The sequence below is a fragment of the Mastigoproctus giganteus genome, chromosome 1 (assembly GCF_048544385.1).
Source record: "Mastigoproctus giganteus isolate SK-2022 chromosome 1, ASM4854438v1, whole genome shotgun sequence".
Lineage (NCBI taxonomy): Eukaryota > Metazoa > Arthropoda > Arachnida > Uropygi > Thelyphonidae > Mastigoproctus > Mastigoproctus giganteus.
Window position 1 is genome coordinate 73,080,167 of NC_143575.1, and position 12,574 is coordinate 73,092,740.

General features: G+C 34.6%; 1 protein-coding gene across 2 annotated transcripts in view; it reads right to left on the reverse strand.

Moving 5' to 3' along the window:
* Window positions 1-3,977: 3,977 nt before the first annotated feature.
* The window catches only part of LOC150090887 (uncharacterized), a 98,277-nt gene continuing 89,680 nt past the window's right edge, over window positions 3,978-12,574 (reverse strand). For both annotated transcript variants that reach the window (XM_090380521.1, XM_090380516.1), the window contains 2 exons: window positions 4,253-4,440; window positions 3,978-4,135 (listed from right to left, as the gene is read on the reverse strand). In XM_090380521.1, coding sequence (XP_090236647.1) covers window positions 4,076-4,135; window positions 4,253-4,440 — 248 coding nt within the window. In that variant the 3' untranslated portion in view covers window positions 3,978-4,075. The remainder of the gene's footprint in view (window positions 4,136-4,252; window positions 4,441-12,574) is intronic.

Consider the following 12,574-nt stretch of genomic DNA (forward strand, 5'->3'; position numbering starts at 1 on the left):
GAGACAACATGATAGCTTTTCAAACTTTTCATTTCACAATTTATTTTTTAACCCTTTAAATATGATCAAAAATATATTTGCATCTTGGCTAGAGATCACTGCCAACAACATGCATTCTGTTTAGCAGCATGTTTTGCCCATTTTGGCAAATTATTTCACTGGGTTTGAATCACAAATTCAGACAATTGGCGAAGACACTGAAGATCGGAAAAGAGTTGGGATTCAAAACTTTGGATACTGCCAATGTATGTGACTGCACTGACTCACATGAAAATGACTTAGATGATGAAACTCTCTCGGCGCCTACATAGCCAGGAGCAGTAGTGTGTAGCACACGCTTCTTGATTAGACCGGGCTTTGAGCCCGTGACCACCAAATATGGAGGATGCGGAAAGGTCAGGGAATGCCCACCGCATATCCCCGGAGCAATATGGCCTTAGTTGCTAATGCTCCTAAAAACCAAATAACAAACAAACAAAAAAAACAGCAATTTTCTCCTTGAACTTGACGAGCAAACTGCATATGAAGAAGAGGAAAACAATTCTGAAATGGATAACACTGGAATGGCACCAAAAGAATTTTCAACAGAAGAATTAGAGAAAGTTTTTCAGGGAGTTGACATGGCCAGCGAGGTGATTATGAATGGAGATCCGGATGTTGAACGTAGCATGAAGATACGGAAAATTTTACAAGATGGGATTTGATGCCACAGACTTTTATGCCAAGAAAAAGAGATGACTCTGCCAGACTTTATTATTGAAATACCTAAATAAACAAAGCTTTTTTCTCATTTCTCATGATGTTACCTTTTCATTAATAAAATTTTTGCAATATTTTTTATTTCAAATCCTTTTAATTGGCTATCAAGCACAAACTGTTTATAAATTTATTATAATTTGTGTATAGACTGTTTCTCTGGTACACATTCAATTAAAACCCATTATAATTATACCTCAATCAGCACGGTTTCACATAACACAGAACAGTTTCAGTAACAATTATCCGTGCTATGCAGGGTATTGCTGTATATGATTATCTGTTTCACTGCCATGTCTCTCCTGACCTGCCCAGCAATCTGCGTCAGAGTAGAGCTCTGCATTATGCCTGACATTTTACAAACCACTCTCCAGAATTATACATTTCATCATCTAATAATTTAATTTTATAAGATAATCCTATTAATGCTGATTTAAAAAATTCCAAGAGATATAAAATACTGCAATGTATTTTATTACATGAAAATACACCCATAGACATTTTATTTAATGCAAACTGGGCTTCTTTTTTGCATCCTGTTTGCAAACAATCTAGTAGTCTCTGCTGTAAATGGCAAAAACAATCATATCCTTGAGAAAAGAAAGAACACTTAGGGGTAACACCCAAGGGAATTAATATACAATATATGAATACTCGGAAATTTATGCAGGGTGTTATGGTAAAATATGAATTTATAATAATCAAATTCTCAGAATTTTCCTAGAATAACTAAAACCAAACTGTTTTAATAAATATACAAATACTTTCTTGTAAAAGCTCAATTTATTAACACTGCATTACTGGAAGCATAGCATCCAGTATTCAACACTTAAAGTAGACAACACTTAAGAAATAAATTCATTAAAAGAAAGAAAAGCACATTAACAGAATGACTACTGTATGGAAGGTTATGTGGTCCCAGTACTGTTAAATTAATTTAAAGCTGTTTGTATTACACATTTAGTACCCGTACAAACTGATTTATTCCATACATATGCTGTGTTATGTTTTTTTTTCTTCATTAATAACATAGGACATTCAGAACAAAAGCTTTTAAAAATATAAAGCAACTAATTAAAAAAAATTAAATATGGAATTATATGCATATATAAAAGAAAAATGTATTATTTATTATTCTACACAGATGACACCAGGTTTCTTGTTGGAAAATTAAAAACATGACGGATAAGACATACTAATGGATATAAAAAAATTGTTGTGCTATAAAGATATAAGATTTTACATCTGGTAAATACATAAAGTTAAAATTTATTGACAAGTACCTAGTTTCACTAGGAAAATTAAGACAGTCATTACCCATAACAATGCATATTAAACACAAATGATGACTATTTTCAAACAAACCCAACAAGTACAATTACAGATTCCACACACATACATACATGCATGCATACAAACACACACACACACACTGCAAGTTAAACTGCTGATACAGTATTTTAAAACAGGTGCCAAGTTCATGTCTTTAACAATGACTTGCATCTGTTTATCAGAATTACAAATAAAGAAAAAAATTTAATCAAATCTCCGTTCATATAATGTCATACGGTGATTAGGGGGCTATACATCCCAATGATTCTGACCTGTAAGATTAACATACAAAAAGGGTAAAAATTATACCATGGTCCCATAAATGTGTTTTAATCTCTTGACAATGTCATCTTCAATTGAATTATTTAAAAGAATAAATATTACCATATTTTTTTACTAGAAGAGAAAGGAATGAGATTCTATAATAATCATTTATAGTAGATAGCCTGCTTTCTTCTGAACAGCTCATTAAAAAAAAAAAAAAACACTATAAATCTATGCAAAAGCACTATTACGAAATGTGCATCACATGTATGTCTATCCAATAAAATAAATTTAAAAACATCTTTACTATATACATATACAAGCATATCTAACTTAGTTTTTTCCCCTCCTTCAAAATTTGGGATGAACATGATCATATTTATATTTTGGCAGTGATTTACTGACACTATATATATATATTATAAAGCAAATATATAACTGCCCACACACATATATATATATATATCCTAGTCAAAAATTAAAAGTAAACTTTTTATTTATTTTATTTTTTTAATAGAGGGACAACTATGTCTGTAAAAATATGAAGGCGAAGCTTCCTATGGAAGATGCATAGTTCAAGTCAACGATTCTACATTAGTTAAATAAGCACCCTATGGAATGATCTTATCATTCTTAGATAACCAGAAATATTTTATGTGATATTTAGAATACCATATTTATATTGCACTATGCACTGGCATTGTGGTGATCTTAAAATTATCTACAGTTTTACAATAGCTTTTAAAATGTCTTTTAGCAAATCCATACAAAATTACATTTCAAAAGTCAACTCTGTCATCATAATCTGTACAGTTCATTACTAAGCATAAAGCTTTCTCTATTTAAATATATCAAAATGCAATATCCAAATAAAATGAAATCACAAACATTCGAAATGATCACTGAATTTTACATTCCAAGCTTAAATTCTAAATGTAAAAATTTCAATCTAAATTTAAATTGTTTACAGTGGCATATACAATGTTTCAATAAGCAAACACCTGTCCAAAAATTTAAAAACATTTTTATTTTTCCTTCACCTCCACAATATAAGCTGAGATTTTGTTCCCACACAACAAAACCAACCATGTTTACTTTTTTATTTTATTTTATAAACATCTTAAAGGTTCAGCAGTTTTAACCCCCAAGATTTCCTAATTTTTATCACTAGCAACAATTTCATGACTAATATCATTTTATTATATTTAGACAAAAAATTATGTTTAGGACTAGTTATTAGATGATCTGTCATAATTTTATATGTGGGGGATGGGAGGGGAAAGAAAAGAGAAAATTTAAAAAATTTTCCTTGCTTGAAGTTTACGACATGGATGGAATTTGTTTTCAGAAACACCTGATATATCTAGGAACTTTGGCAGGATGGGCTTTATATACATTCCACAGCTTACAACAAGTTCAACAGATGAAGAACACATTATATGTGCTTAAAACTACTTCTTTTATGAGACAGAAATAATAACAATAAAATAAAATAAAAGTTCAATACGTTTATATCTCTTCTGTGAAGAGTATTGTATTCATTAAATGCAGGGACACAGAATGCCTATAATCCAAAACTTGTTCTTTAAGGGGAGAAAAAAAAAAAAAAAAAAAAAACTGTCCTGAGAGGTTTAAAAAGTTCATTCTTGCTCTACTTAATGACAAATGGATTCTTTTAAGTAATGAAAAACATAAAACAACAACAAAAAAAAAATCATCTTTGTTATCCCCCATCATCACCATCCTCTTCTGTACTTAAAGATTCACATTTGGAAGTTGCACCCTATTAAAGATAATAAAAATGTATATTAAGCAAAACCTAATTAAAATAAATGATAAAAATTTAGAATAAAAATAATAGAAGAACTTGTAGTTTTTTTAGTTGTACTAGAAAAATTACCATATCACGTGAAGAAAGCTGTTGTAAACAATCATCATTAACTGGGTCTTCTATCTTTTCATCAAAGTCTTTCCATTTGAGCTGCCACTGTTTAAACCAACCACTACTAGCATTAAAGTCTGCATAACCCATCTTCTTAAATACTGTACAAGCTTGTTTACAAATCATATCTTTGGATACTTCTTTACCTGAAGAAGAATGAAAAACTTAAAATGGATTTAGTATATCACACTGAAATTAGAGTATCAATATAATAAATCAGAATTACTAACTACAAATTTTCTATTAAGTTAACAAGGTTATCAAAATTTTAGTATATTTCCAAGAGCACCATCAACAACTATCTTTCATATGCAGTTCAGACACTGCCCTACTAATTTATTAGCAAAATCGAGCATTTAATATCTGCATACTTCTCATGGTAGGCAAATGAAATAGTCCATATTGTGCTGGATCACATGGAACAACAAAACTATAACAGCTGCAGTGGAATCATTAAAGGTGTAAAAGTACTAATGCACAATTAAACCTCCTCACACCATATGAACTGGCACATTATGACCTGCATAGTCCATGCATCACAAAACTTCAATACAAACAAACAAGCACAATGAAAACATTTTTGTATTTGGTGACAAAAGTGAGAGTTGGTTAGAATCCAAAGCAGACAATCTTTCCAAAAGACTGTCTTCCCTTTTCTTTAGTTACAAACTACAAATCACTGACTCGAGTAAACTAAAGTAGGACTGCTTCTCTTATAACCATTAAATATGGATCAATGAGTTATAAGGTATGTTTCCAGACATGTGTTCAGAGATATTATTTAATAAAAGGACTACAGGGTCCACACATATTACGAGTTGCTCTGTACACTCGATGTTGCAATGTAAAGATAGCCACTGTTTGCTAACTTATATTCAGGTTTGGACAATTTGTCATATTTGCGCTAAAATTTTTGAATTTTATGTTGAAACTGAAATGCATCTTATTATTTAAATTTTAATATTTATAACTTTAAATTCTGTCCAAAAGTACTTTTTTAACAATTTTATCTCCAGAAAAAAAACAAACTTTGTATGGTTTCATACAGCTAAAGTGCAAACTGACTGATGTTCCTCCCTCCTAAATAAAAACAGATTTCCTATCGACAAAAAGCAGTTAATTAGGCTAGTCTAATAAATATCAACATTTAAATCTAGTAATTTCAAAACTGAAAGATTAATATTTAACCCAATTTTAACATCAAACTCAAAAATTTCTTCAGCATAAACATGGCAAGAAAGTTCCATATGATGATCTCCTAAATGAAAAAAATATTCCAGCTGTTAATCAAGAGAAAAATAATTAAGGAATAATTCATAATTTTAATATCAATTAAGAAAATTAATTACACTCACAAAATGATTTCTAACTTAATACATGACCAGTCATTGAGAAATATCCTAAAATTTAACTATTTCACATATGCAAATATATTTAAACATTCTGCATAGGACCAATTCAACGAAGAATCAATAAACTAAAGTGGGAATAGCTTCAGTTAACATTAGTGCATAATTAATCAGAGAATAATATAAAAACAAGAAATTTTATTTAAGTTAAAGGAAGGCAACATTTCATATGTTAAAAATAATGAAAATCAGAGGCAGTGATTCACTTTTGAAAAAATATGAAAGAGAACTTATAATAAAAAAACAGATACATATGCATTACAAGACATACTGAAATTATCAATTTTCATTTTTCAATGATCAATATTAGTAATCCTAGGTGTTAGCAAAAATGTAAGGTTGGAAAAGAGGCCCCGAGCTTCGGGTTGCATATCACAAAACTTTCTAGCGACGACTGACAAACTGACTTAAAATAAATTTATTAAAATAATATCTACATAAAATAAAATACTAAAACAGAGATAAAATATAAAATAAAATACAATAAGATAAAAGCATTAAAATACAATAAAACATGGATACAACTAATAAAATATACAGTAGCTTCATTCATATTTTATTGTATTTTAATGCTTTTATTTTATTTTATATTTCACCTCTGTTTTAGTATTTTATGTAAATATTATTTTAATAAATTTATCTTAAGTCAGTTTGTTGGTCATTGCTAGAAAGTTTTGTGAAAAATGTAAGGATTCATCTATAATCACAGGAATAAGAATATCAATAAATGGAAGCACCACTGTTCATAGTTAAACAATATAACCTCTGTAATTAAAATCAAGGGGCTAATTGTTGATCAATTGTTGTTGTTATTTGGAGCATTAGCAACTAAGGCCATATTGCTCGGGAGATATGCGGTGGTCATTCCCTGACCTTTCCGTATCCTCCGTATTTGGTGGTGACGGGCTCGAACCCCGGTCTAATCAAGAAGCGTGTGCTACGCACTGCTGCTCCTTCCCACCTGGCTACGGAGGCGCCTCAATCAAGGGGCAACATTATTTCTGTTTGTATGTTCTTGAAGCCAACCACAGACAAGTCATGGATATAACTTTAATCTAAACTTCAATTTGATGTAGGAAGTGTAACCATTCCCACAAAATTTTTTTTCTTAATGGAAAAAAAAAATACAAATATGACTGAACATGTTGCTTTATGTGTTGCACCTCTGTAGCCAGGTGGGAAGGAGCAGCAGTGCGTAGCACATGCTTCTTGATTAGACGGGGGTTCGAGCCCGTCACCACCAAATACTGAGGATGCAGAAAGGTCAGGGAATGACTACTGCATATTCCTGGAGCAATATGGCCTTAGTTGCTAATGCTCCTAAAAACCAAATAACAACAACAGCTTTATGTGTAGTCAGTATAAAAGCACTACCATTGAACGAAATGCATCTCCAAATTCAGCGTGAAACTGTGGAATTTAAAAATGCGGAATATCATTCATATGATTGGGAAGTTGTCTTCGAAATCGACTTTAAACTAATATTCTATTAAAAAGATTATCATATAGATGTTTGTGCAGCATATTTTCTAGATCCTCCCATGGTCACTGTTCATAGCATCTGCATTTTAACTTTTTCATTCCAAATCAGTTCATGTATAGAGATCAACCAGCCAGCATCTATTTACAGTTCACTCCCAATCTGAATTTTTCTTCACTAATTCAGATGTAACTTGTGGAATAGAAATAAAAAAAATTGATGTAAATCATTTGTAATAGCTGAGAGGAGAGTGGAAGAAAACCAGGTACCTGTAGCCAATGGAATTTACTCATTTATATCAACGAAAAAGATGAAGGGGGGGGAGGCCATTATTTCACTTTATAAATGCCATATGTGCACATGAAGGGAACATATTTCTTTACCTTTCTGATAAAAATCTCTTAACTGGAAAAATAAAAAATAATAATTTTGCCAAAACATTTTATTAATTTGCAATGTAAAACAAAAGAAACTAAAAAAAATTTGGCATTCAATAAAATGCTTCTCAGTTTACAAAAGATCTTAGCCTATATCAGCTATTGGGGTTTTGAGGAGTACACTTATTGTACAGTTTGCCTAAGGTGTCAGCTGGTAATCAAAATTCTCTATAGCCTGTATTTAGCAGAGATCGTGGCAACACTTGGCCCAGTTCCCCACTCCTAATTAAATTCATTATCTTTTGAAATTCAGTGTTCACAAGCAGTTGATTTAGACTCAATAGTAAGCCTACTACAGTGAGAGAGAGAGTGAGAGAGAGAGAGAGAGAGAGAGAGAGAGAGAGAGAGAGAGAGAGAGAGAGAGAGAGAGAGTGTTTCTTATATGCTGCCTCTCTCTCATGCACATCTCTGATATGACCTCTGATATCATCTCTGAGATTAGACGGGGTGAGCAAATTTTCAAGCAGAAGGAAAAATACCTTTGGAATAAGAAAGTGAAAAAAGACGGCAAAGAACAGGAGTAAGTTCAGGAGCACAGGTTTTGAGAACAAGTGGAGAAATACCATCGGGACCTGGAGCTTTCTTAGCATCAAGATTCGTCAAAATCCTTCTGACATCCTTTTGACGGAAGACCACAGGAGGCATTGAATGGAGCGTGTTGGGAATAGTGGGAGGTGTTTTATCAAGATCGTTAATGCATGAGTTGAAAGAAAAATGGGATGCTAGCAGGTCAACTTTATCCTTGGCTGAAGTGACAACAGAACCATCTGGTTTGGACAGAGGTGGGAGCAGAGATGTGCAAAAGTTGCGGCCAATAGATTTGGCAAGAGACCAAAATGCTCGGCTACCATTAGGGCAAGAAGCAAGTTTTCTACTCTTAGCTGTTCAAACTCTAGTTTGGACTGGTTAATAACTGCTTTACAATTGTTGCAAGCTTTGGTGTAGGCAGAAAATGAAACCGAAGAATTAGAAACAAGCCAATTACAATATGCAACATTCTTCTCTTGAAGAGCCTTAGCACATTTATTGGAAAACCAAGGTTTAGATAAAGGACGAGATTTTAAAGTGGAGTGTGGGATAAAGGATTCCATTCCTGCAAGAATAATTTCACTGACACGATCTGAGCAAATGTTGACATCAGAACTTTTGAAACAGTAATCCAACCAAGGAAAAGAAGAAAAGAAGTCTCGCAGGTCATCCCATTTTGCATTCTTGTAATGCCAAACAACACGGGGTTGGGAATAGCCATGAGATAAAGGTTCCATTGGAGAAGAGACAATCACCAAGTTGTGTCTGAAGTGCCTAAAGGACCTCTCACTTCGACTGTGTACTTAGAAGGGTTGTTTGTGAGAAAAAAGATCAAACGTATTGACTGTTTGATTAGGATTGTCCGGTATTCTTGTAGGTAAATGAACAATCTATGCAAGATCATTAGTAATTGCAAAAGCCTCAGCATTTCGACCAGCTGGGTCGGTGTGACTAGAAAACGGAAGCCAGCTGGAGTTGTGAACATTAAAATCACCAAGGAAAATTACCTTACTGTTAGGAAAGTTGGACTGGAGAAAGTCAAGTTGCAAAGAGAGGAAGTCAAAGAGCTCCAAGTGATTAGTGGAGTTGGGAGAACGGTAGAGACAACAGATGAATTTGACACAATGAGGTAGAGAGATTTTAAGCCAGAGAAGATCAAAGAGAGGAGATTCCAAATTGCCAAGTCTCTGACAGGGAATATCAGAATGGACATATGCACAAGTACCACCTTTGAGGCGAAAAGAATCATACAGCGAATAATTTGGGCATCTGAGATGAGCAGTAATTGAATCAACTGATAACTGAGATTCTGTCAGAAAAAGTTCATGGGGTTTGGCAGACTGCAAATGGAAATGGACATCGTTGAGATTAGAATCAACTTCTACAACAGATGGAAGTTTATTCCAGCAATCAACCACCCACTGGCTAAAGGCAAACTTCCGCACATCTGTCCTACAACTGTCTTTCCTCAATTTGAATTTATGCCCATTAAGGCGATTATTCTGAGCACGAGGAAGAATCCCATCAGCACTGAGCATGCTCAAACCATTCAACGCCTTATACACCTCAATCAGATCACCTTGCATGTGCCTAGTGTCCAAACAATGTAACTTGCAAAACTTAAGCCTTTCTTCGTAAGAGCGACCCTTTGTTCCATTAACTAATCATGTTGCCCTTCTCTGTACTTGTTCCAGCAGCTCTACATCCTTCTTAAAATGAGGCCTACAGACCTGTATATAGTATTCAAGTTGTGGCCTAACCATTGCCTTATACAAGGGGATAATCACTTCCTTATCCCTGCTAGAAAAATTCCTGTAAATCATTGACAAGACACCATGAGCTACTCTTGCAAACCGTGTGCACTGCTCAGAAAACTTCATATCTGGCTGCACAATTACTCCCAGGTCCTTTTCACTCTCTACCACTGTCAGTGTAGTACCACACAGTAGATACGTTACTCTGGGGTTACTGCTTCCCATACGCAGTACTTTACATTTGTCAATGTTAAACTTCAGTTGCCATCTCTCAGCCCAACAGCTCATCTTTTCTAGATCCTGTTGCAGCAGCGTACTGTGATTAGTGTAATTAACAACCCTGCCGACCTTTGTATCATCTATAAACGTGGACATTAAGCCTGATATACCATCATCAATATCATTAATAAATACAGAAAACAACAATGGACCAACACTGAACCCTGGGGGACTCCATTAATAACATTAGTCCACAAAGAGCAGTGTTGGTTGATTACCACTCTCTGTCTTCTCCCACTCAACCATCCCTTTATCCATAGCAGCAATTTGCCTTTAATGCCACACTGTTCCAATTTGTGCAGCAGTTTTCCATGTGCAACAATATCAAAAGCCTTTCTAAGATCCAAATATATGATATCAAAATTATTCTTTGTATCCAGTTCTTTTGTGACCACATCACAGTATCCAATCAAATTGGCCAGACAAGACTTCTCCTTAACAAACCCATGCTGTATCCGAGCTATAACTGAAGTCTTGTCTAGATGATCCTGCAATGCTTCTTTAAACAGTGCCTCCATTAATTTCCCAGGAACAGAAGTTCAACTAACAGGTTTCTAATTACTTGTGTTGCCCTTTGATCCTCCTTTGTGAATTGAGGTCACATTGCACATCTTCAAGTCCATGGGTACCTCCCCTGAGTCCAAGGAAGCTCTCATAATTATGGCTAAGGGTTTCCTTTGCTGCCTCCTTTAATATAACTGGATACATCCCATTCACCCCAGGTTCCTTTCTTATGATGTTTATCTTCAACAATTTCTCCTCCATTTTTCTCTCAGTTATTACAAAATCATCTATCTCACTGCAAGAGTTTAATTCACCCCTGGCATTCCCCTCCCCGAATAACTCTCTCATGTGTGAACGTAGATGCAAAATACTCATTTAGTTTGTTAGCTACCTGAGCAGGATCATCAACAGTTCAACCATTGATATTAAGTGGAGAAATCTGATTCATCCCCTTCCTTCTAGAATTTACATAAGTAAAGAACTCTTTGTATCCTTTGCCAATGATTTCTCGTAATCTACCTAACTTCTTTTATGACTTGGTTACAGACCAGCTTATATCTATCATAGGCTTCTGTGTCCCTCTTAATTTATATGTATCTCGTGCACTTTTCTTCTCTGTCACGTCTCATTAGTTCATCTGACATGATGAACTATGATGTGGTCACAGAGGAACTGGATGCAAAAAATACTTTTGATATCATATACTTCTATTTCAGGAAAGCTTTTGACAGTGTTGCACATGGAAGACTACTGTACAAATTTGGAGCAGAAAGGTATTAAGGGTGAGTTGCTACAATGGATAAAAGGGTGGCTGAGTGAGAGAAGACAGAGGGTAGTAATCAATGGGTGGTTTTCTTTGTGGACTAATGTTTTAGTGGAGTTCCACAGAGTTCGGTGTTCGGTCCACTGTTGTTTTGTAAATTTATCAATGATATTGATGAAGGTATATCATGCTTAGTGTTGAAGTTTGCAGATGATACAAAGGTTGGCAGGGTTGTTAATGACAGTATTGGAAGTGTGCTACTGCAACAGGATCTAGATAAGTTGGGCAAATGGGCTGAGAAATGGCAACCGAAGTTTAACATTGCCAAATGCAAAGTACTGCATATGGATAGAAGTAACCCCAAAGGAACATACCAACTGTGTGGTACTACACTTAGGGTGGTAGAAAATGAAAAAGACCTGGGAGTAATTGTGCAGTCAAATATGAAGTTTTCTGAGCAATGCAGACAGGCTGCAAGAGCAGATCATGCGGTTTTGCCAATGATATACAAGAATTTTGCTGGCAGGGAAAAGGAGGTGATTATCCCTTTGTATAAGGCAATGGTCAGGCCACACCTTGAGTACTGCGTACAGGTCTGGAGGCCTTATTTTAGGAAGGATGTCGATTTGCTTGAGCGTGTACAGAGAAGGACAACAAGATTGGTGAGAGGAATGAATTGATCCTCTTACCAGGAGAGGCTTAAGTTCTGCAAATTGCAGTGGCTGGAGACTAGGCACCTGCGAAGTGATCTGATTGAGGCGTATAAGGCCTTGAATGGGTTGAGCACACTGAATTCTGATGGGATTCTTCCACTTTCTCAGATTACAAACCTAAGGGGGCATAAATTCAAACTGAGGAAAGACAGTTGTAGAATAGATGTGCAGAAATTTGCCTTTAGCCAGCGGGTGGTTAATTGCTGGAACAAACTTCTATCTCTCGTTGTGGAAGTTGACAGCTTAAGTAAATTCAAGGAGGAACTGGACAAACATTTAGAGGGAATGGTTGTGTGAATTTTTTTTTTTTTTTTTGGCTGATGCTACAAGTTCATATGATTGCTTTTTTGCATCACATGCCTCTATTACTATTACATCCATTTAGGCCTAAACCTTGAACAATATTTTTTAGT